The sequence below is a fragment of the Engystomops pustulosus genome, chromosome 4 (genome assembly GCF_040894005.1).
Source record: "Engystomops pustulosus chromosome 4, aEngPut4.maternal, whole genome shotgun sequence".
NCBI lineage: Eukaryota > Metazoa > Chordata > Amphibia > Anura > Leptodactylidae > Engystomops > Engystomops pustulosus.
The window spans coordinates 24,173,941-24,200,450 of NC_092414.1; the positions used below are offsets into that span (position 1 = coordinate 24,173,941).

A 26,510-nucleotide genomic window follows, 5' to 3' on the forward strand; every position below is an offset into this window, starting at 1 on the left:
CAAGTTTTTTTTTCTTTTATTCACCTCAAATATTTTCCATAAGAAGGAACAAAAAGTTATAATCTGAGAAAAAACATGATTTATCAGGAATGATGCAATACCGGAGCGTCAGACAATGGGAAAGTGCACAGAAAAACATAGAAAACACATAACAGAGTAATACTGGAAAGAAAGATCCTTCATATCACCGGAGAGGAACGTTCTACAAAGATCTAGAATACAATAAAACAGAAGCAAAAAAAAGTGCTGAGAGCAACTATAGATGTAAGAGGTAAAGACCACCACAGGAGGCGCTACAGCAACCAGATACAGCAAGCCTAAAAATATACTTAATAAACCGTCCAGTACTACAAAAAGATGGCCGCCTTTCTTCCCCAAGAACAGCGCCTCATCTGTCTATAGGTTGTGTCTGGTATTGCAGCAGATTTCCCTAACCCTGGACGACCATCACCTAAAGGCTAAAAATGGGCTCACACATGTTTGCTTTTCAGTAACTTTTTCTTCCGGTGGTTTTCAACCACTTTTTATTGCTTTAATACATCTTAGAAAGCAACTTAGCAAATTTTTTTATAAATCTGCATTAAATCTGTAGAGCGTTCTGAATCTCCATGGTTACAAACTACAAACAAAGCATCTGTAGTCTGACCCAGTAGTCATACGATATTCTAATCCCTCTCGCTTTTTCTCGTCACCAACCTGATGTCTCTTAGGTTAGTCCTATGTTTGTGTAGTGTGCAGGAGAGTATTACAAATGAGTCATTGGCAATGTAATATTTTTTTTTTTATGGATTTTTTTAATGGAATTAAAATGGTGTTTGGTCCGCACATTTTGGACTTCAATCATTTACTTGTAGAACCAGCGGCCCTTGTATTTTTCTTCTATTAGTGCAATAGTCCGCAGAGGAGCTGTATACCCAAAAAGAATTTACTGTAACTCAAATCTGTTTTTTAAAATGTACAATTCCAAAAGAAAAAAAAAAACCTGCTTCCTGCCTTCTCGTCTTTTACTTCCTGTTTTCAGCACATTACGGTGTCACCCGTTTCCTGCTCTCACCGATGCAGGTCTATGCTTTGTATCAATGTGTTGTGGACTCCTGGCATCTGTGCAAGAAAGTTTGTCACCCAAGGGTAAGACCACATGTGTTTGAAATCCAGGATTAATGGGAGTGTCTCGAGAGGGCATTTCCTGTAAATCTCGTTGGGACAGGAAGTAGAGACGAGTGTGGACCCAATAGACGCCAGCTGATTTACTTAAAGGAGGTTTTCCACTTTCAGCAAAGTGTGATGTCACACAGGTGCTCTGCTTGGTTTACAACTGCCCGTGCTCCTGTGTGACATCACGTGATTAAGGACCGGTCTCTATTCACTGGAAGTAAACAATGAAGCTTCCTGTTGAATGACAGCAAGCAGAGTTCTAGAAAGCCGTGATGCATAAAGTATATTGGAAAATTGTAGAACTTTTCCTAACGCAAACAACATCAACGATTTGCTGAAAGTGGACCCCCCCTTTTAATTTTTGATTTAACCCATTCTAAGCCAGGTTTTAAATGTTCTACGTGCCACACAAAACCGCAATAAGACGTAGGTCTTTGGATCGCTCCCGCCCAGCGTTCCTGCTTTCTTAGATACAACTACACGCCTTGCAGGTGTCCAACACGCAACGTGATTACACAGCTCAGAAGATTACTTCCCAACCATCAAATGAACAGCGGGCAACGTGGCTTCTCATCTGCATCTCCAGCTGTGCTGCAAACACCACAGTCTCACTTCTGCATTTCTAGTTAATATCACTTTTCCCAGCCGCATTCTACAAGTGAGAAGACATCACAGACACAGAGTAACGACACAACAACGAGTGCCCTGAAATAATATCAGTGTCGTCTTCAGCCTCCCTCCCACCTCCTACACTAATTTATTCATATTCAAGTCACCAGTGTAGCTTAAAGATTATCATCTTCCAGAAAGCAATCACAAGAAGGAGGTCAGATGAAAGATCAGGTTACAGCAGAAGTCGATTGAGAGGGGAGGTGGGGTCAGATGAAAGATCAGGTTACAGCAGAAGTCGAGTGAGAGGGGAGGTGGGGTCAGATGAAAGATCAGGTTACAGCAGAAGTCGAGTGAGAGGGGAGGTGGGGTCAGATGAAAGATCAGGTTACAGCAGAAGTCGAGTGAGAGAGGGTGGGGTCAGATGAAAGATCAGGTTACAGCAGAAGTCGAGTGAGAGGGGAGGTGGGGTCAGATGAAAGATCAGGTTACATCAGAAGTCGAGTGAGAGGGGAGGTGGGGTCAGATGAAAGATCAGGTTACATCAGAAGTCGAGTGAGAAGGGAGGGGGGGGGGTCAGATGAAAGATCAGGTTACATCAGAAGTCGAGTGAGAAGGGAGGGGGGGGTCAGATGAAAGATCAGGTTACATCAGAAGTCGAGTGAGAAGGGAAGGGGGGTCAGATGAAAGATCAGGTTACAGCAGAAGTCGAGTGAGAAGGGAGGGGGGGGTCAGATGAAAGATCAGGTTACAGCAGAAGTCGAGTGAGAAGGGAGGGGGGGGGTCAGATGAAAGATCAGGTTACAGCAGAAGTCGAGTGAGAAGGGAGGGGGGGGGTCAGATGAAAGATCAGGTTACAGCACAAGTCGAGTGAGAAGGGAGGGGGGGGTCAGATGAAAGATCAGGTTACAGCAGAAGTCGAGTGAGAAGGGAGGGGGGGGGGTCAGATGAAAGATCAGGTTACAGCAGAAGTCGAGTGAGAAGGGAGGGGGGGTCAGATGAAAGATCAGGTTACAGCAGAAGTCGAGTGAGAAGGGAGGGGGGGGGGTCAGATGAAAGATCAGGTTACAGCAGAAGTCGAGTGAGAAGGGAGGTGGGGTCAGATGAAAGATCAGGTTACAGCAGAAGTCGAGTGAGAAGGGAGGGGGGGTCAGATGAAAGATCAAGTTAAAGCAGTGGCTTAATGAGAAAGGAGAGGGGTCAGATGAAATATCACATTACAGCAGAAGCCTAGTGAGAGGGGAGGGGGTCAGATGAAAGGTCACTTTAAAGCAGAAGTCTAGTGAGAGGGGAGTAGGGTCCGATGCAAAGAAAAGCTGCTGCAACTTCTAGTAAGTATTTTATTGATTCAAAGTATATTGATACTTTGTGTTCCCCTAGTTGCTGTTACTTCTGAGTGTTCTACTGTGTGCAGTGTATCGGTGACAATACAATATCTAGTCTCCACAAACCAGCACAGGGATAACTGTGAATAAGGGATACAGGGGCACATTTATTTACCTGTCCGAAGGAGTTCACCGAAAGTGCATTCTCCGTCAATTATGCAGCCGCTATCCTGCATGCGTCGCTTCCCCGCTCAGGTTCGACAGAGTTCAACTTCTTCCTGGAGCATGTAAATGCTTTGGATTGCAACACAATTTGAAAGTTAAATCCCGCGCTCGCCCCCCAATAGGGGTCGCTCTAAAGCCAGCGCAAAATCCTATCGCGTGCAACACAATCCCAGTGCAGACACCTGTTAAATACCTGGCACAGCCGTGCAATCACCTCCACTACAAAATGTGCAATTCTCATTGCCCTTCTGGATGGAGACAAGCCAAAAACTAGCTAGAATTCTATGCATATATGCAAAGTGTGACTCCATTAAAGGGAATTTCACATGACTACCTGCAAATTACACTAACTGTCTGGTCTATAATGTGGTTTCCAAGCCGATAATTAATGGACGTAACTTTGTGTGGGGTAAAACATCCTGCAATTTTAAACGAAAACTTCACTTTTGACAAATGTTTTTTTTACATGAAGTTTATAAATGACTCACTTTGACAATTTCAATCAATTTTTTAATATGTTTTCCAGTCTTCAAGTAGGTTGGGAAGGTGGTTGTTCGGTATAGCAGCTCAGCTTTAATTCCTTTAATGAAGAGGACTGCAATACCAGATGCAGCCATAGACAAGGGTGGTGCTATTCCTCCTTGTGATGTACAATCTCTTGGATCGCTGTTTTATAGTAACTATTGCACTAAGAAACACCATAAGAGAATAACCCAGAAATTTGGATGACACATACGATGACTATTTACTTACAGTGGCTGTATGAGCTAAGAAAAAAACATGGCTGCCTCTTACGTAAACAGCGCTACTCTTCCCCGCAGGTGGTTTCTGGTATTGCAGTCCAGTCCTTTCTACTTGAATAAAGAGGAGCTGCAATACCAGACGCGGCCTGTGATCAGAGGTGGTGCCGTTTTGAAAGCACTTCTTCCTCAGCTTTACTTCTACTGTACACAAAACTTTTATCATTATATATAAAACACATCCTGGCTTAATTTTGATAACATCTACATAGAATAGTTCCTCAATGTCAGATCTGGGGGGGGTCCGACACTCAGCACCCAATCAAATCAGCTAATAGTGGCTGATAAACAGATGATTGAACAGGAAGAAAACAGCGCCGCTCTCTGTGAAGTGGTCAGACCAAGTTACTGCAGATCAGCTCCTATTTGTTTAGCTTCAGCCACTACACAGAGAATGGCGCTGTCTGACAACCACTGATGGGAAGCTGGGGAACAGATCACCACAAATATGAGATTAAGGACGTATCTTTAGGTCAACAATATTTAATATTTTTACCCCCCTGAAAACCCCTTTAAGACAGTGGGAAATGGATGCTACCAGTAGGGATACCCTACCATAATATAATCTGTAACAACGTGGCTTGGCACCGCTCCATAATCACTGGAAGGACTGAGGTGGACTGTAAAATTCACACTATTTGTAACAAGTCTTATGGTCCATGCCAGAGATGGGGTGGTCACTCGGTGGCTTCGGGTGGAGCGTCCTGACCTACCATGGTAATGACCTCCTCCAGACAGACGGACTGCCCGCACTCCTGGGAGTGGTTGGTCTTAATGCTCTGAGTCTCACACTGAGGATGCACGGACACGTTGACGGCGATCTCCTGGCCTTGGACAGAGCTTTCCTCAGAGTCTCCGGCGGGGGATCCGCTCCGGTTGATGGCTGGGCTGATGGTGTAGATACCCCCGACGTGATCTTTCTCCATCTGGTCGGGGTCGTCCAGCCGTACGGCCTCGAACATCTCCTCCATGAACGCTCTGCAGTTGAAGATGAGTGGGGGTAAGGGAATACTTCTGGCCAGTTCTTCTATGTAACGGGCAAACTCCATGGTCTTGAATTGGGTGACCTTGGCCAGCTCCAGGGTTTTGGCGGAGGTGATAATGGGGATGCGTTTGGCGATCTCGAAGGCCTTCTGAAGCTTCTCCGCACCTTCTGTGCGGAAGAACTCGTTGATGGCTTTCTCGGTCTTGCGCAGGTGGCTGCTCATCATGCAGAGGCGGGTGATGTTCAGGATGAGGGTGATGGTGAAGGTCACCAGGCAGATGATCACATAATAGATGCTCATGTCTCCTGACGTAAAGGTCACCCGCAGGGTCACGGTGTAATACGAGGTGGTGTTCCCAACCGGACACATACAAGTGTACCTACCCCGATCAGCGAAGGTCACGCTGGTGATATTCAGGGCTCCACTGGAGGAGATCAACCATCTTCCATCTGCAACAACAGAGCACAAAGAAAAAGACTCAAACAGGGACTATGTTCAGGATCCTAAATTCTAGGTCAAACAACTCTCCTCTGGAGAACCCGTCCTGCACTGTATGAGGCAGAGAACCAAAATGATTTTCATATATTCGGGCTGGACATCCCCTTAAAAGGAAATCTACCATCAATATTCCCTCATGACAAAGCAGGGACACTTACTCATAGATCCAGGCACCTTGACTTTGTTAGTCCTCTTATATTTGTTATCCATTGCCTCCTTCCTTCTAAAATGATGCTAATAAAGCAGAAGGGCTCTAGGAAGTGCTGTAGCTTCACAGGCTCTAACACTGTCTGTCATCTGCTTTATAGTAGATATTGCACCATAACAGGAAAAACACCAAAATTTTGATAGGACACAAGATGACTATTTACTTACACTGTCTGTCCCTCTCACTGCATGCTACAGCAGGGTGACAAGTGAGCTACAGCACAGAGAGGCTCTGGTAACCTCCCGAGAGCTCTTCAGAATCCTTAGTAGAGATGAGTGGACCCAAAGTGCCCTTCAGGTTCGGGCAAGTTTCACGTGAACCCTACATATTGCTGGATTGGCGTCTGAACAGCCAATACGGCAGATTGAGGTCCCTAGCCATGGCTGTGATTGGTAAGGGGGAACACATCCATGGCTAGTTGCTAGGAGGGTCAATTGGCCATACGGCCGCCAATCTCACAATATTTCCAGGTCACGCGGGACACATCTAAACGGAAACTTCGTGTCAGCTCATCCGTACTCATTAGCGTAATTTTAAAAGTTGATTTTAGAAGGTTTTCTGGTTATATTTGGCCTGGTTTTCCCCACCACTTAGAATTAAAACCACAAAGTTCAATCTTCATCTCATGAGACCAGAGAATCTTATTTCTCATAGTCTGGGAGTCATTCATGTGTTTTGCACACTGTATCTGTCAAGATGGCTGCAGAGTGCACATTAATGAGCAAAAAGAAGAACTTTTTTGATTTGACCAAATGGCTGTATTTAGAGAATGGGGCTCCCCTGCCACCATCTTGTGGAGTACATGTTTTGCTCTTCTTTTACGGGAAAGAGAAACATAGCTGAGCAAAAATGGCCACCATGACAATCAGGGGACTTCGGATAACAAAACCAGTTTAGGCTGGATTCACATCACGTTTTCTGTGTACGCTCAGTGTTTACATCGGGAGAGGTTCTGCTACTCTTTTCCATTTCATTGCCTCATGCTGAGCGACGTATTCTCTCAGGGGAGGAAATAATAGCCTATGGGGAGCGGATGTAACATACTGCAGGCTCATTGAGTGGATACGTCAGAAAACCCTCCCCCAACGTGTCCTTACAACGTATGGCAAGAAACGTGATGTGAACCGAGCCTTAAAGTGTCCGGCGTTTGAAAACATGGCCGCTTTTTACCAAAAGCAGCGCCACATCTGACCATGGTTTTGCTGGTATTACATCTCAGCTCCATTTATCACCGACTTGCTATACTGACGCAAACCGTGGTCAGGTGTGGCGCTGTTTTCGGAAGAAAGCAGCCATGTTTTTCAACCACTTTAAAGGGAAAATCAGGTTATAATAATTGAGGACAGGAGATGCCATTTAGAGTATCACAGACCCTGAATGGTTCACGGGAGCTTCTATAGGGCAAGTCATACCGCCCATAGAGGAGAGGATGAGGAAATCACAATTTCACCTAAAAGTTTCACATGTCGGACGCATCGGTCTTACCTCCTTCCACCTCTCCCAGCAGATGCCCCTTGGAGTTGAACCACACCACGTCCCCATTCTGACTGGCGTTAAGGTTGCACTCTATGAGAGTGCTGCTCCCTTCCTTGGCGATCTGGTCCCGGTGGGCAGGGGAGCTGGCAGAAATCTTCAGCTGGGCATGAAAGGATGCATTGTGGAGGCCGATCAGGTGGGTGCTATTGGGTGGGATTTGCTCAGTGGAAAATCCCCCTGCCAGGCTGCAGCAGGCGAGGAGGAGGAAGAAGAGGGACTGGGAAGAGAGACAAGACGACGGACTTTCCATCTGATCATAAAAACACAGCGACAAACTCCAGGACTGAAGCTCTAGGCGCGGGGGTCTTATACCGATCCCTCATTGACGAGCAGGACCTATAACTCGGCCTTCTCCAACATCTTCTCTGATCCTGTCCAGAAGAGAAGCAAACAAGAAGTATTAATGTCTACACGTAACCGCGGGGAGCAACGTACAGTACACAAAGTCGCGACAGCAAAAACCAGATCCTCCCAGATTCCACCCGTAGTCAGCACTTTCACTGTTGTCACACGGTTATAGGCTGCAGATCGCTCAGCGCCTCGTAAAGTATAGAAATGACAACTTTTACAGTATGGATTGGCTTAAATGGGGGGATTTAAAGGGGCTTTCCCAATAAGGAAATTGCCACGCACTCACCGTCAGGCGCGGCCATCTGCTCCATTAGTCTGAAGAGGAGCGACGGGACAGTCAGACCCCTCATTCTCGCAATCTGCGGGGGTCTCAGCACAGAGACCCCCACTGATCAGCAAGTTATGCCCTATCTGAGGACCTTTAACAGTTCTATAGACTTTGGAAGGTGCAGTCATGGGTGTAGTGACCACTACAGAGTGTGTGGTGCCATCTGCTTGCATCTCTGTACCATGGGTAGCTCTTGCAGCTGATCACTGGGAGTAGTCGGACCCTCACAGATCTGATCTGGGCCATAAAAAGTGAGCAGCCCTTATAATTATCATGCATCCCATGGTGATGTCTAAGACACAATGCCCTCCTTTGGTCACCACTATGTTACATTAATGTGTGACCACAGCTGTGGCTATGACAGGATGAGAGGTCACTATGTGGTAATAACACATCGCCCTCTAGCTCCAGCCCTAAACCCAGAATCAGAACAGATGGAAAGGAGCAGTAACTTATACAGTAAATTTAACCTTCCTGGCTCGACTACCATATACACCGAGTGCAAATAACAGGTGCGTAGAGGTCATGACAATTACCTACTTTTTCAGGAACGTGGCATCTAAAAGTACAGTTCTAGTGTCACTTTAAAATGAATCTCCCCCTTAATATTGCACAAGGACTGTGTTTCTAAGATGCCACAGCACCAGATGTTAACGTTTAACAGCACATGACTGTTAAAGTTGCAGTCATAAAAAAAAAAAAAAAACTAAGTTAAAATTGTTATGATATGTAAAGCTGTTCCACAGATGATATGATAAAGAGTAGAACAGAACTGCAAAGTATCACCAGGACATTTAGGGACTAATGACCCCTCGTCATGAAAGCGTTAAGGCGAAATAAATGGCTTCTACATTATTAGTGGCTACTAAGCAGATATTGTGGTGTTTGCAGGTTCATGAAGACGTGTAATGGACTTAATTACTAAGAAGATGATCGGACAGAGGACTTTCACCTCAGACTGAGGACAAATAGTCCTGACTTATTAGTAATGAGACAAGGGAGCAGAACCTCTTGGAGCTCCCAGGTCACCCCACGTGTAACACCAGCTTTGTGTAGGGCACTTTATCTTTCCTTTCCTGCTTACCTGTCATTTTAGAAAAAAAATCCATTAGAATCTTGAGCAAAATAGGTTCTCAGTGCGTCATACACCATATTTCTTTTATAGAAGTCAATCATTGTGTACAGAGGATAAGCTGGCCAACAATGAGAGCATACCCTCATGTTAGGGTGGATGAGACCCCCCTCCAAATGCATAAAGTGGATAAGACCCCCAACCCCCCCCACACCAATGCGTAAAGTGGATAAGACCACCACATGCAAATGCATCCAGTGGATAAGACCTCCCACACCAATCTGTATAAGAGTGAATAAGAGATCCTATAGTAACTCCCCACAAGGCTAAGAGCACTCATACCAATCTACTGAGTGGGTAAAGGTACTGGTAAAGACAACTGGTGGGTTAAATACCGTATAACAACAATAAGCTGCCGTTAGATAAAAGCTAAACTAATCTGCTAAGAGCTAAGTGGCTAAGAGCACCAGTGACAATACAGTATAACAATACTGTAATAGCACAACTATTAAAATAAAACCAGGCAGGTGCATATCTACCAAGATCCTAATACTACTCAGTGGGTAAAAAGCTATGGCTATTAGCGCCTAAGTGGGAAGGATACATTACAATAACCCCCAGCAACAAGATAAAAGCACAAGTGTCATGTAACCAAGGGGAGAAGAGGACAGAGAGCCCCCATAGCGCCCGCTCCCTGCAGCTAGGCAAGAGCCCCCATAGCGTCCGCTCCCTGCAGCTAGGCAAGAGCCCCCATAGCGTCCGCTCCCTGCAGCTAGGCAAGAGCCCCCATAGCGTCCGCTCCCTGCAGCTAGGCAAGAGCCCCCATAGCGTCCGCTCCCTGCAGCTAGACAAGAGCCCCCATAGCGCCCGCTCCCTGCAGCTAGGCAAGAGCCCCCATAGTGCCCGCTCCCTGCAGCTAGGCAAGAGCCCCCATAGTGCCCGCTCCCTGCAGCTAGGCAAGAGCCCCCATAGTGCCCGCTCCCTGCAGCTAGGTAAGAGCCCCCCATAGCGCCCGCTCCCTGCAGCTAGGTAAGAGCCCCCCATAGCGCCCGCTCCCTGCAGCTAGGCAAGAGCCCCCATAGTGCCCGCTCCCTGCAGCTAGGCAAGAGCCCCCATAGCGCCCGCTCCCTGCAGCTAGGCAAGAGCCCCCATAGCGCCCGCTCCCTGCAGCTAGGCAAGAGCCCCCATAGTGCCCGCTCCCTGCAGCTAGGCAAGAGCCCCCATAGTGCCCGCTCCCTGCAGCTAGGCAAGAGCCCCCATAGTGCCCGCTCCCTGCAGCTAGGCAAGAGCCCCCATAGTGCACGCTCCCTGCAGCTAGGCAAGAGCCCCCATAGCGCCCGCTCCCTGCAGCTAGGCAAGATCCCCCATAGCGCACGCTCCCTGCAGCTAAGTAAGAGCCCCCATAGCGCCCGCTCCCTGCAGCTAGGCAAGATCCCCCATAGCTAGGAGGGGATAATAAGAGACAGTTGCAGATGCTGGTAAGTGGATAGGAGCATTTGCATAAAAAGACCTTTATACGACACCCTGCAGCAGGTAAGTGCACCTCATATAACTACTCCATGCAGACACTTGCACATGCTCAGTGAGTAAGAGCACCTACAATGACAACAACCAGCCTAGTGGGTGAGAGGTCACGGCCTGTGCTGCGGAGTGGGTAAGAGCCGGCACAGTCACGCACATCTCGCTCCTGCCTCAGTAGGTAAGTACCCGGAGCACTTACCGCTCCTTCTTGCGGTGCACTACTCCAGTCCTTCCTGCAGTGACATACACACCGCTCCTCCGCCCAGCTCCCCGCACCCGGAAGTCCTGGGCGCCCGCTGACACATCACTTCCGGGTCACCCTCCGTGGTGTCAGATTACTGGAGCTGCCAGTGACGTGGCGGGAGAGCTGCGGACCCTCGTGACGTCACGCCGGACCCTCCGCTACAGCAGCAGCACACAGGTAACGTCACTCCTCGGGGGACTACAACGCTCAGCATATTCCTATATTCTATATAGAGAGAAGTTGTAATCCTGCAGCTGGCTGAGACACCAGATCCTAAACTACAACTCCCAGCATGTCACAGGGACCCCACTTCCAAGACAATCCTGGTGTGGGACTAGTCATTTTACCTTTCCGTTACTTTGTGGTGCAGTTTTTACCAATTTGTGACCCACCCCTCCACCCACCTGTTGCATAACTACAACCCCCAGCATTCACACTGCTACGATATGTTGGGAACTGTAGTTTTATTCCCCAGTTGAGGAATGTCAGACTTTTATTATCTTTTTTGGTGGTTTTCTTTTCTCTTGAACATGTCACACAACCTAAGTAACATCTGTGATGTTAATCATTCCAAAGCCCCGCCCATGAGGAGCTCCCTAGCAACTTGGTTAAAAGCCCCGACCATGAGGTGCTCCCTAGCAGCTTAATGTTAAAAGCCCTGTCCACGAGGAGCTCCCTAGCAGCATATTATATGGAGCCTCGCACATGAGCAGCTGCTCAGTGGTGTAATATTGTTAGTACTGAAAAAATAAATCAGTAATTTAGAGATGATGTTTCTGTGGGTTTTAAGTGTTTAAAAAACGCTGCAATAAGGTGCTGCTCAGTGTAATCCATGAAGCCTTGTCCACGAAGAGCTCCTCAGCAGTGTATTCTATGAAGCCCCCTCCTGCCCATGAGGAGCTTCTGAGCAGTGTAATCTATGAAGTTCTGCCCACAAGGAGCTGCTCAGCAACATAATCTATGAAGTCCTGGCCATGAGGAGCTTCTCAGGACCGTAGTCGATGAAGCCCTGCCCACGAGGAGCTGCTCAGCAGCGTAGTGTCTGCAGTCCTGCCCACGAGGAGCTGCTCAGCAGCGTAATCTCTGCAGCCCTGCCCACCTGGGGCTGCTAAGCAGTGTAATCTCTGAAGCCCTGCCAACCAGGAGCTGCTCAGCAGTGTAATCTCTGAAGTCGTGCCCACGAGAAGCTGCTCAGCAGCGTAATCTCTGAAGCCGTGCCCACGAGGAGCTGCTGAACAGCGTGATCTATGAAGGCCAGCCCACCAGAAACTGCTCAGCAATGTGGTCTATGAAGTCCTGCCCACCAGGAGCTACTCAACAGTGTAATCTCCGAAGCACCGCCCATGAGGAGCTGTTCAGCAGTGCAAATTAAATCATTATTTTACAGATGATGTTACTGTCGCCTACTACTATTGAAAGTCAGTTGGGGGACCTTATACACACTTCCTTAAAGGGTTTGTCCATGAATAGATGAATGCATTCTTCTAGAAACAGTGCCACCACTGTCCATAAGCTGTGTCTGGTATTGCGGTTTCAATAAAGTGATTAGAACTGAGCTGTAGTACCACACGTAACCTGTGGAGAGGGGTGGTGCTGTTTTCGGATAGATATCTGTGTGCTGTGCTCAGCAATTTCCTGCAGCTCCATAGTATTAAGTGGAGCAGACCCCCATCAATCAGATTGTTATCCCTCATCCTGTGAATATCGTCAAACTTGGCACAACCCCATTAACATGGATCCTCGACACTTGATCAATACTGAGTGATGTGTTTTTTCCCTTATTGATGACCTATCCTGATAACAAAAACCCTGGACAATCCCTTTAAGAGTGTCTAGGGTTGTATTATCTATTAGCTATTATCTTAGCTATGAGTCCGTAAAGAATTGTACATTTGATGGTCTAGATTTTTTTGTATGTACCTTGGTTTCACTATGTGACAAGTATAGGGGGTCCAAAGTGGATTTAAGTAACTGCACCCCCCTCCCCACCGACGACCTTAATGGCCACAGACCTAGGTAAGGTTAAGAGATTTGGGACCCTAAATTCCAGCTGCTTTGGTTTAGGGGCCAGGCTGTCCCTTTAAACTTTCAATCCCTATCATCCTACACATCGGATGGTGCTGGCTATGAAGGACACCCAGTGCTGCGCCCCCTTTATTCTCCGCAGCAGTGGGGTACTATGAAGACGCACCCGTTACACCCGTTACTGTCAGGATAATCTCTTTCCCTCTGTATCATCGCCCTTTGCCCCCTTTGTGTCCCGTGGATCTGAATTATGACCGCCTGTAGGATCTTTATAGAACTTCTGACCCAGTAATGTGATAAATGAGAACATTACAGACTTTATCTTCTCAGACTCCTCATAATTCACTCATCGAGGATTTAACCCTGTGCGGTGTCCATCACTGGTAGACTGATAGGCGCATAGCAGACAGGACGAGGGGGTTGGAGGGATTTAGAGGTTTGTAATACTAGCGGATGGTCTGTTATTGATCATTCATTGCTATGGATTCCTGTGGTGCATCTATGCGTCCATATACTGTGTCCCTTAGAAGCCTCTTTATAGGACATCTACCACCAGGATTGTAAACCAAGCACACGGACATACTGGTGTGTGTCCCCTCTGGCAGGATCCGTACTAATAGAGCCCGGAGCCCCTCAGGGTAGTTTGCATAATTTTAAAAGCCTTTACTTATAAAAACAAGGACATGAGAAGCTGAAAGAAGAGCAGATCCTGCCAGAGGGGACACACACCAGTATGTCAGTGCTTGGTTTACAATCCTTTATCCTGGTGGTAGATGTCCTTTAACAGCCCGGATCGCAGGATATCGCATCCAACGCTCAGTAGCTGCGATCCTGAAATGAAAGAAAATCAGGGATCCAGAAGAAGACAACTAGAGGTAAGTATGTGTAGTTAAATTTTACTAAAATATAATGGAGGATTTCCTTTAACTTTTTTACATATTTTGTTACTGCAAAACCCCATATCGCTTACTTTAACCCTAAGGGGTCTGATTGTTCCTACCATTTGCTGCAAGGCTACTGTATAACGGTATATGGTGGCTTTGCAATAAATCTGTAATGGTCAGCTCCCAGCACACTGTTACAGATCTTCAGCAATGACAGGTCCTGTGGAGTCATTGTGGAGCAACAATCACTGCCAAAATGGCGGCACCCAAATGGCGCTTTGTCAGTGGCCTTTCATGAGTTAGCACCAGTCATGGCTGTTACCACTAGGTGTTTGCTGCATAATGCAGCAAACACCCGCTATGTTTGAAGAGGGCTTAGCCCGTGGGGCACTGAGGGTCGGTTTGCTCCTACCATATGCTGCCCTGCTGCTGTATTGCAGTGTTTTGCTATAGATTTGTAACAATGTACCACTGACACGGCACCAATCACGGGTGTTCGTGCCGAGTATTTGATCTAATATGCAAACATTCGGGATCTATGGAGAGGGCTCAGCCATGATCCATACCCCCCTTATGCCGACGTACTATTACGGGCAAATAACAGAGTCATAAATAACGAGGGCACAGAGGTGATATATGGGCCCCCTGGATACAATGTACATACTACGTGTAGTATCTGTAATGTATTCATTGAATGGATATGTCACCGCTGTGCCTGTACCGTGATTGAAATGTGGCCGCCGCCCCTGATTCCACATGTTTTTCTATTCCAGATGTTTTAAAAATGTCTGAAAAAGACAGCAGTGAGAAAGTCCGGGATACCGCCCAGGAACAGGAAGCAGTCACCGCTCCTACGCCGACTGGTAGCCCCGAGGAGGGACGTGCCGCCTCTGAACCGGTGGCCATAACACGTAAACGCCCCGAAGCCAAATCTAACAGCGCCTCAACGGAGGAGGAAGAGGGTCAGACACCGGAGAAACCGGAGCAGGTGAGGAGTGGGCAGAGGATGCCACCTCTGTTATACGTTTTATATGCGCTCTTTATTAACCTTTTAATGGCCACTAATACTCCTTTTTACCAGGGTCTTTAAAAAAAAATGTATCATCAAAATCCATCATGATAAACCAGAGACATTACTCATAGATCCAGGCACTGGGGTAGTGGTAATCTCCTAATATTTGTTATCTACTTTTAAAATTATTCTAATGAGCCAGATTATTTTTTTACCAGAGCCCCTCCATGCCGCAGATTCACGGGCTGTTACACTGTGCAGGAGCTTTTTCCCCACCCGCTGTGTGCTGAAACTTACGCTGCTGCAGTGAGATTACAACATCAGGATAAAGAAGTGCTGGGGGAGGAGGGGGGACTGTGTAACATCCTGTGAAGCTGCAACATGGAGAGCATAATTTTAAAAATTGATTTAATATGGAAGGAGGCCATGGATAACAAATATAAGAAGATTACCACAGTCACGGGGCTTGGATCTATGAATAAGTGTCCCTGGTTTATCATGATGGATGTAGATTTTCTTTAATGAGCCTTATGCTATAGCAGGTATATAAGGACTGTGATTATCTTATATCAGCCTGTTCATTTTTCTTTTTACCTTGCCCCAGATTTGTCTGCCCCTTAGGGGTTAATACTGTTTCATTACACCAGGCGCAACAAACTCATTTACACAGGTAACCACATCAGCCTCGTGGTTGCCTTAAAGGGGCCGTTATTTTATTAGTGTATAAATGTATCCACACGAACTATTTAGTAGTTACATTTATACAGCATTGCCATTACAGTCAGTCATTTGAGTGCAACCACAAAGCTGTGCTCCTCACAGCGGTCCCAGTGCTCCCCCCAGCGGTCCCAGTGCTCCCCCCAGCAGTCCCGGTGCTCCCCCCAGCAGTCCCGGTGCTCCCCCCAGCAGTCCCGGTGCTCCCCCCAGCAGTCCCGGTGCTCCCCCCAGCAGTCCCGGTGCTCCCCCCAGCTGTCCCGGTGCTCCCCCCAGCAGTCTCAGTGCTCCCCCCAGCAGTCTCGGTGCTCCCCCCCAGCAGTCTCGGTGCTCCCCCCCAGCAGTCTCGGTGCTCCCCCCAGCAGTCTCGGTGCTCCCCCCAGCAGTCTCGGTGCTCCCCCCCGCAGTCTCAGTGCTCCCCCTAGCCTGCCTCCCTGTAGCCACAGTGCCCCCAGGAGGAAAGGTGAGTATCAGACCCTTCCTCCCTACAAGTGCAGCATAGAGGAAGGGACACAAGATGGGCCAGATTTGGCCTGCGGCCCTTGTGTTTGACACCCTGAAACACTGCTATCTACAAACAGGTCCATGATTTACCTCCTGAGAGCTCATTTGCATAGTGTTTCCCATGGAGCATTTCTTGTAAACAAGTCCGCACCCCCCTTTGTGACTCCCTAATTCTCAGGCTCGGTATCTTATGCTAATGATAACATCAGTATCATATGAATTTTACCAGCCCCGGGGGGAGCTGAGATGTAAGCAAGTCATTAATTCACACAAAAAATGTACTCATAAATAACCTTCTTGTAGCAAAATCCTTTGATTTCCATTTTCATATTCTAAAATATAGGGTTAGGACGCTTGTCTGGTAGAGGTCATATCCGAGGGTTGGAGAAAACATGCATATTCCTTGTTATATACCAATTCTCAGCCGCATTGTGTGGTTCCTCTGTTATTCCTCCTGGACACACAGGAGATTGATAACCTTTAATGCATGTAGAGATATTGCAGACTAATTCTGATCCTTAATGCTACTTGATCTCCTGCCCTTGATCCAATATGGCGACTTTGAAGATGACGGCCGAGTTCTCATATACTTTGCTAGGAGGAATAACAGAGGAATAGCACGACAGAAAAGCAGGTTTAATAAAGGCAGAGTTTTCTCTGTTATGTAATATAATAATATCTTCATTTATGTCCATGCAGGAGTCTGTGGCCAAATCTCCTTCATCATGGGGCTACTGGGGTAACTGGGGCAAGTCCCTAATCTCCACAGCTACGGCCACCGTGGCTACTGTTGGTGAGTATATAGATGTATAGCGACCAAACTTCTGTTCTCTTACACTTGTATACAGGCTATTAAACTGTCAGCGGAGTGATATAGGGGCATATTCCAGATTAGGGGGTCACTCTCCCCCATAACAGGGAGACTAGTCGCTTCCTGTTAGAGACGTCATAAAAATCAACGACTCATAGTGTAATAATGTAAAGCAGATTTATGGCGACTAGCAATTTCTGTACATCACACATGATCCCCTATAGCAGGTGTCTATCCCCGCAGGTCACGGGATCTCGTCTGCCATTGAGAAGGCTGAGAGCTCGCTGGGAGTCCCCAGTCCTGTGGAGCTGTCATTTAGGAGTCACGCAGAGACCACAGAAGGCAAGTCACCTGGAATTTTTCAAAAGTTTTTGCAAATGTTTTTTCCCTTGTAAGAGAAGCAGAATAACCCGGAGCAGGTGTCAAGGGGGCGGCCCTTATATCCGTCATATATGCAGCATCGAAACCCCTCCCCTTTGTTTAGAGATACCTAAAAGCCTAATAGTCTATTGGTTGTACGCTAGAGGTGGGTGGAGACACAGGACCGCCCCCCGGACCTGCAATAACAGCGTCAGGGAAAAACTAATGAAGTAATTTATGGCATTTGTCCTTGTAGATGCCACCGGAGGTGGGGAAAGCGGTGAATCCGCAGAGGCGGAGGGCTCATCCCCCATTACTGGTGCGCTAGGATTCCTCTCCAGCATCTCCACAGCAGTGCAGAGTACAGTAAGTACAACCAGATATTCCTACTTCGTAATCACTGTCAATTATTGGGTGTTGGTAGAGTAATAAGGGAGAATTTATAATATGAGCACCGGTGTATAATAGGGGTCACACACACACACCCCTTCCCATTTCCCGACAGATACCTCAAGATGAACCTGCAGCGACCACGCCCCTCTTCATAACCCCTCCCCCACACACTCACATGACATGGAGGTGGCGTATTTGTGATTAATATGGCAAACTTTTGTAGTGCGCCAGAATTCGCAATCCTATCAGTGCCTCTATGTCAGAAACCTGTACCGTGGGATAGCGCCATAACCGTATATGGGGACATTTGTACAGCTGCAACATCTGTGTGAAAAGGGCCTAACTGTCAATCATTATGTGTGGGTGGAGTTATCAGGACTTTCACTGTCAATCATTGTGTGCGGGCGGAGTAATCAGGACTCTCACTGTCAATCACTGTGTGTAGGCGGAGTAATTAGAACTTTCTATGCCAATCACTGTGTATGGGTGGAGTAACCAGGGCTCTCACTGTCAATCACTGTGTGGGTGGGATAATGGTGACTCCATGCCAATCACTGTTTGTCGAGGAAGGGGGGGGGGTAATCAGGACTCTCACAGTTTATCACTGTGTGTGGCAAGGTGATAAGCACTCTGTCTGTATCCTGTCAAAAAAGGTCAAAAGGTTCTTATCCTGGTTCTGGTTTTCTAGCTTGTCTTCTGAATCTTAAAGGACTTCTGCCATCAGGATGAAGAATTGTAAGCACACTGACGTTCTGGTGTGTTCCCCCTCTGGCTGAATCTGCTCTTCTTTTGGCTTCTTATGCCCTGGTTTTTAACAAAACTTTGCTTTTCAAATGATGCAAATCAACCTGAAGGGCTCCAGGTTCCATAGGTGTTAATGGAGCCCGGAGCCCCTCAGGCTCATTTGCATATTTTTAAAGCCCTTTTTCTTGAAAATAAGGGAAAACTAGCTGAAGTAAGAGTGGATCCTGCCAGAGTGGGTACACAGCAGTATGTCAGTGTGCTTGGTTTGTAATCCTTCATCCTGGTGGTAGATTTCCTTTAAGTCAAAGTAAGGAAACTGTAACTGAATGAAGCAAATGTAGAACTTCTGTAACATGTGGTCTCTGCCTTAGGGAAAGACTGTTCTCTCCGGGGGGCTCGATGCTCTGGAGTTTATTGGCAAGAAGACTATGGATGTGATCGCAGAAGGAGACCCCGGCTTCAAAAAGACCAAAGGACTAATGAACAGGAATGCGACATTATCACATGTAGGTCAAGTCTGTTTACCATCTTCATAATGTCACAGTACAGAGCAAACAAGTCTGACAGCATTTAGGAAGGTAAAGGTCAGGATCTATTACCAGCTGTAGTGACGCGTGACATCTTTACACACTTCACTATCTGCTTCCTGGGTTGTGGTCATACACAATAGGCAGAATGCTGACCGCTGTCTCTCTGGACACGGTAGAGGGGAGTACACCGGACAGGACAGTTGGTCTTCCCGAGCACCAAAGGATCGTGCATATTAACTCATCTGCCTACTCCTTATCTACATTGAGGGTAGTCAGAGACACACAGTAGTAGTATTAGTAGCAGTAATAGAAGAAAAATAAGAAAAACAAAATACACTGATGACTATATATTTTTTTAAGTCACAAGGGGAACAGCATAAAATTTTGTGTTTAAAAAAACATGAAAAAATACCAATTTCCTCCCAGAAACAGCTAAAGTTATAACGATAACCATGCACATTGACATGCTGGTGTGTGGCCCCTCTGGTACCTTATTCCCTTGTTTTTAAGGAAAAAAAGCTTTAACAATTGTGCAAATGAGCCTAAGGGGCTCCAGACTCAACATCTATGGAGCCCCCCAGGCTCATTTGCATAATTTTAAATGCCTTTTTATGTAGAAAGCAGGGGATAAGACGCTAAAAGCAGAGCAGATCCTGCCAGAGAGGGCACATACCAGTATGTCAGTGTGCTTGGTTTACAATCCATCCTGGTGGTAGATGTCCTTTAACATTGCATTTCTTGAATGGAGAAGTTTCCCAGTGTCAATCAGCAATCTTTATTACAGCCTGACAGAGGCGGGCTGTAATAGATGAGCAGTATATTCAAAATAACATTATCACATCGGTGGATTTTCAAGAGGGGTGATCAGCGCCAATCAGCAGTAGAAAACAGCAGATGCCAAGTGTAATACCCCATCAGTGATCTGATATTGATGAGCTATATATATTGCCATTATTGATCTTCTCTAGAGTGAACCAGAACCACCTAAAACAAATTCTGCTGTAATTTTTGTCTCTCCTCACAGGTATTACGAGAAGCGAAGGAAAGAGAGGAGCAGCGCGTCAGCAGTGAGGTCGTCCCAGACACAGAGCGGAGGGCGCACTACGGGCTCTTATTTGATGAATATCAGGGTTTGGCTCACCTGGAGGCACTGGAGATGCTGTCCAAGGAGAGCGAAGGAAAGGTAGGTCTTATCAGTGTACACATCATTTGTCATCTACTAACTGTGCATATATGTAACACCCCCAGGCTCTTCCATACACATTGCCATATGGTAAATGAGGTGAATGGGATGAGGCCTATTGATCTCACTATCATCCAGAAGGATTGGAGCAATCCTCCATCCGTAGATGATCGGTGTGCTTCATTCTCCAAGATGTTTGGAATAACCTTCCTGCTGAGTTCCTTTAAAACCCCTGTGCACGTGTACCTAGAACCTGCAAAGTTTGGCCACGCCAAATCTTGAACAGATTTCGATTTCACATTGCGTTTCATTCATTATTAAAATAAACGCGGAACTCGTCAATTTTGCATCATTCCACACCTGCCTAAAACTTTTGCACAGTCCTGTATATACTCAGTTGTATGATCTGTGTGCTGAGCCTACGTCCCTAAGATTTGTCTTTCGCACCCCCAGGTGAAGTCCATTATGGGTGCGCTATCGGGAGAAGAGTTAGCAGAACTTAAAAAGGAGATGGAGTCTTTAAAGGAAGTGTTCTCCATGGAAGAGTTTGATGAAGATGAAGAGGTGGAGAAAGGTAGAGGGTCATCTATGTAGTGTATTGATTTAGACATTTTTCATATATATTCCAGCACTGCCATAGGCTCATCATACTCAATAGTCAGAATCCCAGACCCTCCAGTTTTTTTTTTGTGCACCAAGATGTACAAATAACCTTATGTACTGCATCACCTACCTGCCCACTACATCTAGTTTCTGCTGTTTAACCCCCTAGATGCGGTAATAATAATGACCACAGCATTGAAAGGGTTTACTCAGATCATGTGACCCCCACATTATCTCTTGTGCAGCACAGTCATAGCAAGTGGCAATGGGTCATAATAACACCTGGGGGCTCCTTGTGTCAGCCATCTTTGTACATTTATTGGGGGGAGTTTATTAACACTAGTGCTTAGAACGCCAGTCTTAAAATTCCCCCGAGGCTGCGGCCTCTTTGTTAATATGGGCACAAACTTTCCCAGTATCGACCTGTAGATCCGTTTCTTTGCTCTGCCATAGTAAATGCGGTGGGCCAGGCGTTCACGCCACACTCTCCTGCAGGGTCTACAACCTGACACATCCATAGTGTCGGGCAGGTCGTAGAAATCCGAAAAGTAGCGGAGATGGGGAGGATTATATGGTTTCTCAGCCAGAAAACGGAGAAGCCATAATAAATCTGGGTTGTGTTCTTCTCAAGGTGGGGTCATAATAGCTCAGCAGGATCAGCAATACCCTACATTGCAGTATATTATACCGGGGACCTCACTCCACAGTAGTTGTGGCTCTTGACAATGAACTGCGCAAAATTATGTCAAAACTGGGGGTCGTTCTAAAAAAAAAATATATATATATATATATATGCATACGACAAAAAGCAAGTCCTTTTTCAACTACATTGCCTGAAAAATAAGTGTAATGGCTTTCAGATTATTAAAGGAAATTTACCATCAAAATCCATCCTGATAAACCAGGGACATGACTCATAGATCCAGGCACCGTGACACTGGTAATCTACTTATATTTTTTTTATCCATGACCTCCTTCCTGCCTTTAAAATCAACTTTTACAATTATGCTAATGAGTCTGAAAGGCTATGGGTATGTTACCAGAGCCCCTCCGTGCTGCAGCTTCACAGGCTGTTACACTGTGCAGTAGATCCTACCCTCTGCCCCCCCATTGTGTGAGTTTACAGGAAGAGCAAGGGGAGGGTGAGACTGAGAAGTGCTGCTGCACAGTGTAACAACAACCTTAAATGCCAGAGACTTTCTGGCTAATTAGCATAATTTTCAAAGTTTCATATTAAGAAGTAAGGAGGCCATGGATGACAAATATAAGAGGAGTTCCAGTTTCATGGTGCCTGGATGTATGAAAAAGTGTCTCTGGTTTATCATGTTTCTAGATACTATAGAACCAAACATAGGGGCATCTGACCTAACACTACCCCTGCAGCCTCTAACTCTCTTGACTCATTTTGGCAAAATATGACTCTTCTCTGCTCCATTTGTAGATGACTCTGGAGGAGATTTCTTTTATAGATACTGGTGAGATTTCTCATAAAAGAGGGAATTCTAGAAAGGACATTTCCTCCCCTACCTGAGGCTGCTGGGAGTTTAATGGGATAAAATCCAGTGACAGGTTTTCCCTTTAAAAAAAAACAAAACAACTAATAATGTTTCACACTTAAGGGGATAAACTTGTCAGGGGCAGAAGGCTAAAGGTTTGTGCAGACGCAGAAGTTGTGGAACAAGCGTGTGGTGAGTTGTATTGACGTCTTGTTGTAGCGAGTTCTCTTCATACATCTGAGTCCTCCAGGCTGGAGGAATAACCTTGCGGTTGCGTATCAGAGGCGCAGGCCGCGGTGTGCTGGGAATTATCTGGCGGTATTACACGGCGTGAGGCTTCTGTAGTCGGGAGATATTATTAGATCAAAGCCGTCCGGCGCACAGCGGGACGCGGTCAGTCCGTGCTTTTATTTTCCTCAGCGTCCACCTCTTACACGACCCCCAGTATGTAAGGAGATGCATTAGCATCAGATGGTATCCGGGGAGAGAAGATTCCTTACATCTTAACTTTCTCCTGCCGTAAACTTCCACACTACTGCACGACTACATCAAGACGATTTATAGAAGATTTTATCTTGGGGAAATGTAGTAAAATCGCTTTCAAGGCTATGTTTTTGTGTTATTTTTATGCTTCTAAAGTTTAAGAATGAAGTAACTTTCGCAGTAGACTTGGTTTAAAATCGTCTTTTTCTTTGTGTTCACAGCTCCTGCGCAAAGCAATGTTTCTCCTTGGTGACAGACTACAAATAAACCATGTGTAGTCTGATGGTGAAATCTTGCCACCACTTATACCAAACCTTATTAGGATAAGTATAAGACCCTAATGGGGGTCACCCATGTTATATTTGCCTGGATAAAGTTTCTCGTTCTCAAGTCACGTGACCTCTTGTGTTGTCCTGCTGTATTCCCGCAACAGGGGACTATGCAGTCATTACTATTTGTCTTTGAAAGCCCCTCCTACCACTGATATGACGGAGTGGGCGTGCATACCTCGATAAATCAAGCAGGACAGGGGCATGTCACAGGAAGTCCTGAGTCCTGCTGCCCAGGGGTCACGTGACCCTTGGCTCCCTGCAAGCTATTACAGGGTAAGTACAATATGTGTGACCCCCATTAGGGTCTTATACTTACCCTGTTAAAGTTTGGTATAAGGGGTCATCCCCAGGATGCACAGTGAGAAGAAGCACAGGGATGAAATATCTGGAGGATCTGACTACACAGAGATCGTTTGTAGTCTGTTACCGTGTAGACCATGATTTTTCTGCTGTCTGACTATGGTGTACAGTAATGATTCATACAGATTATAGGCAGCAGTAAAGGGAGCGACACTGACGTCTGGTGGTCCGCAGCAAAATCACTCTCGCTCTTACTCACTCTTGACTTTCTTGTTCTATTCTTTTTTTCCAGCTGATGAAGATTTTGTTGCGGAAATATCCGCCCTGTTTAAGGATCTGCAGATTTCCGTAAGGCCGGAGAAGCTGACGAACGTGAGTAAGACTTATGTCACATAGGGCGATGGCCTATCCCCGCGATCACTGTATAAAAAAGCAACCTAATCATCAGGTCAGGTGGGTGGTGCCAGGCTCTTACAGCCAGCCTAGGACCGCCCACCTGACAGGGAAGAACCCACAGTGACAAACAGGGAGCCAAAACTAACGCCCCAGGCTGACTGCCAGCACATCTCCAAACCTGTCACATAGTGCTTCTATACATGAGCACTAGAGCGCTATCTCTATATATAGATGGACATTAGTGTGTAGGAGCTTTTATATAGGAGCACTAAGTGGCGATACATTATTTCTCTCTATATATAGATGGAGCTTAGCGGAAAAGAATAGCAGCAAAGCAGCACTCCTTAAAAAAGTATTCCATTATTCCGGCACTCTGTGGCAGTACATTGCTCCACTGTATTTAGATGTTAATTGGTGTGTAGGAGCTTCTATACATGAGCACTAGGGGGGGTACTTTGTTTCTTGATATATAGATGGAGATTAGTGTATAAGACCTTCTATACATGAGCACTATGCAGCGGTACATTATTTCTCTCTAAAAATAGATGGAGATCAGTGTGCAGGAGCTTCTATACATGAACACTATGTGGCGGTACATTATTTCTCTATATAAAGATGGAGATTAGTGTGTAGGAGCTTCCATAACTGAGAACTACGTGGCGGTACATTGCTTCTCTGTAGGAGCTTCTATACGTGTGCACTATGTGGCGGTACATTGTTTCTCTCTAAATATAGATGGAGATTAGTGTGTAGGAGCTTCTATACAAGAGCACTATATCGCTATATTGCTCTGTATCTTTCCCTTTTATCTGGACTTAGCGCCACACGGGCCTATTTTGCTGTCTCAGCAATGTTCTTCTCCTTCTGAGGAGACTTTCGGGCTGTTTTCCCAGTTTTGTGGGGTGTCCCGGACACGGATTCCTATTTCCGGTAATGACTCGCTGACATCTTTGGGTTTTTCAGGCACGTAAAGCGGCTTACAGCTGGATGATTAAAGCGGAGGAGGAGGGGAGAGTGACAGGAGAGGAGGACCAGGGCGACCCACAGAGGACGTCCACCATTGAGGTAAGTGATAAGGTGATTGGCTGATGGATGAGGCAGGGTGCAGGGTGTTACTCCTGGGATCGTTCGGCTACTAGACACGTCTGGTGCCGCTTTGTTTGGGGAGACGATAGGGATGAGGATGTCTCCATCCTGTGAGATCTGACAGAATCTCAACTCTATGGCCAACTTCAGCCTGAGCAGGATCAGCTCGTTTCTTCTGGACCACCCATAGAGTTCTGGGCGGTCTGGATCTAAGTCCATGAGGTTGGATCTGTAAGTCCTGCTGAGTTGGATAAGTGTCTACGCCTTCACATGGACCACACAAGGACAATCCCTTTGATCTCTGGGCATGAGAGTGATGTGACATTGAGCAAAACTTTTTTTAGTTGCTACCATTCACCTTAAAGTGCCAGCCTCCCAACCAGAGCGACCAGAATCATAGAAATCCTGATTATATAACCCCTTGGATACCAGACCGATAAGTGTACAGTTATTAATGTAGGGGTGCTCCTTCTGTAAGCCACCCCACAAGCTTGATCATGGGGACGGAAATATCATTGGACTTCTCACCAGTCTTCAGGGTAATGGTAATTAAAGGGATGGGGTGGACTTTCATAGCTCAGTCTCCTGGTTGGATAGGACTAAGCTGTAGTACCAGGTAAGGCCACTAAAAGGTTTCAGGCGCTTCATCTAGTAACCAATGAAGATGGGGGAATGGGACCCCCATTGTTCTGATATCGATGACCTATCAGTGTGATGTGATAGCCACGTACAGATATAACACAGCAGCGGGTGGGTGTCCTAGTATTATTCTACATCAAGGTATGTTCTAGGCTCGAAATATGATGGGGAGATTTATGAGAAGTGTCTGAGAGCAGAACTGTTCTAGGTGGCCATCATAACTAATCAGAGCTCAGCTTTCATCTTCCCACAGATGTTTAGAAAATGAAAGCTGATCTCTGATTGGTTATCAAAATCAACTAGAACAGGTTTACATCAGACCTTGTGATAAATGTCCCCCATTATATCCTGAGACACAGATCACACCTGAGTGTCATCTTTTTCCAGGATATCCATGAATCGGCCATCCGGAGCCTGGCTGAGCTGACTGCCTGCGCCATCGAAGTCTTCCATAAATCCGCAGCTTTAATTCTGCATGGTGACACACAAGTGTCCGCGGAGTCACGGGGCAAAGCTCTGTCACAGTAAGTACTACATGTGCCCACATCTGCCCCCATTGTCCCTCATCTCTGCCACACATAATGGATTAGATTAGGGAATTCGACCTGCAGCAATAGACATCGGTCAGCGACTTTCTCCAAGCTTTCTATTGGCCGACAGAGCATGCGTGTGATTGGTAGAGACAGAAGGAATAGCTGTAGTGCATGCGTATGAATGGTAGAAACAGAAGGATTAGCTGTAGAGCATGCATGTGAATGGTACAGACACAAGGAATAGCTGTAGAGCATGCGTGTGAATGGTAGAGACAGAAGGAATATTTATAGAGCATGCATGTTAATGGCACAGTATGAAAGAATAGCTGTAGAGCATGTGTGTGAATGGTAGAGACAGAAGGAATAGCTGTCGAGCATGCGTGTGAATGGTAGAGACAGAAGGAATAGCTGTAGAGCTTGCGTGTGAATGGTAGAGACAGAAGGAATAGCTGTAGAGCGTGCATGTGAATGGTAGAGACAGAAAGAATAGCTGTAGAGCATGCGTGTGAATGGTAGAGACAGAAGGAATATTTATAGAGCATGCATGTTAATGGCACAGTATGAAAGAATAGCTGTGGAGCATGCATGTGAATAGTAGAGACAGAAGGAATAGCTGTGGATCAT

General features: G+C 46.3%; 2 protein-coding genes across 2 annotated transcripts in view; one reads left to right on the forward strand and one right to left on the reverse strand.

Moving 5' to 3' along the window:
• Nucleotides 1-10,957, reverse strand: MFAP3 (microfibril associated protein 3). The gene is made up of 3 exons (XM_072145532.1): nt 10,814-10,957; nt 7,292-7,713; nt 1-5,549 (listed from the first exon to the last, which is right to left on the reverse strand). The coding sequence occupies exons 2-3, from the start codon at nt 7,590-7,592 to the stop codon at nt 4,792-4,794; spliced, it is 1,059 nt and encodes a 352-aa protein (XP_072001633.1). The 5' UTR covers nt 7,593-7,713; nt 10,814-10,957; the 3' UTR covers nt 1-4,791.
• Nucleotides 10,878-26,510, forward strand: part of FAM114A2 (family with sequence similarity 114 member A2) — a 21,797-nt gene continuing 6,164 nt past the window's right edge. The window contains exons 1-11 of the mRNA XM_072145530.1: nt 10,878-11,035; nt 14,541-14,755; nt 16,697-16,790; nt 17,052-17,150; nt 17,425-17,534; nt 18,677-18,811; nt 19,860-20,018; nt 20,472-20,592; nt 23,525-23,604; nt 24,592-24,693; nt 25,741-25,877. Coding sequence (XP_072001631.1) covers nt 14,552-14,755; nt 16,697-16,790; nt 17,052-17,150; nt 17,425-17,534; nt 18,677-18,811; nt 19,860-20,018; nt 20,472-20,592; nt 23,525-23,604; nt 24,592-24,693; nt 25,741-25,877 — 1,241 coding nt within the window. The 5' untranslated portion in view covers nt 10,878-11,035; nt 14,541-14,551. The remainder of the gene's footprint in view (nt 11,036-14,540; nt 14,756-16,696; nt 16,791-17,051; nt 17,151-17,424; nt 17,535-18,676; nt 18,812-19,859; nt 20,019-20,471; nt 20,593-23,524; nt 23,605-24,591; nt 24,694-25,740; nt 25,878-26,510) is intronic.

Coding starts and splice junctions, on each gene's coding strand:
- MFAP3 (XM_072145532.1), bottom strand. CDS start 7,592: ATGGAAAGTCCGTCGTCTTGTCTCTCTTCCCAGTCCCTCTTCTTCCTC. Junction 5,550..7,291: donor GCTGGGAGAGGTGGAAGGAG/GTAAGACCGATG, acceptor CTGTTGTTGCAG/ATGGAAGATGGTTGATCTCC.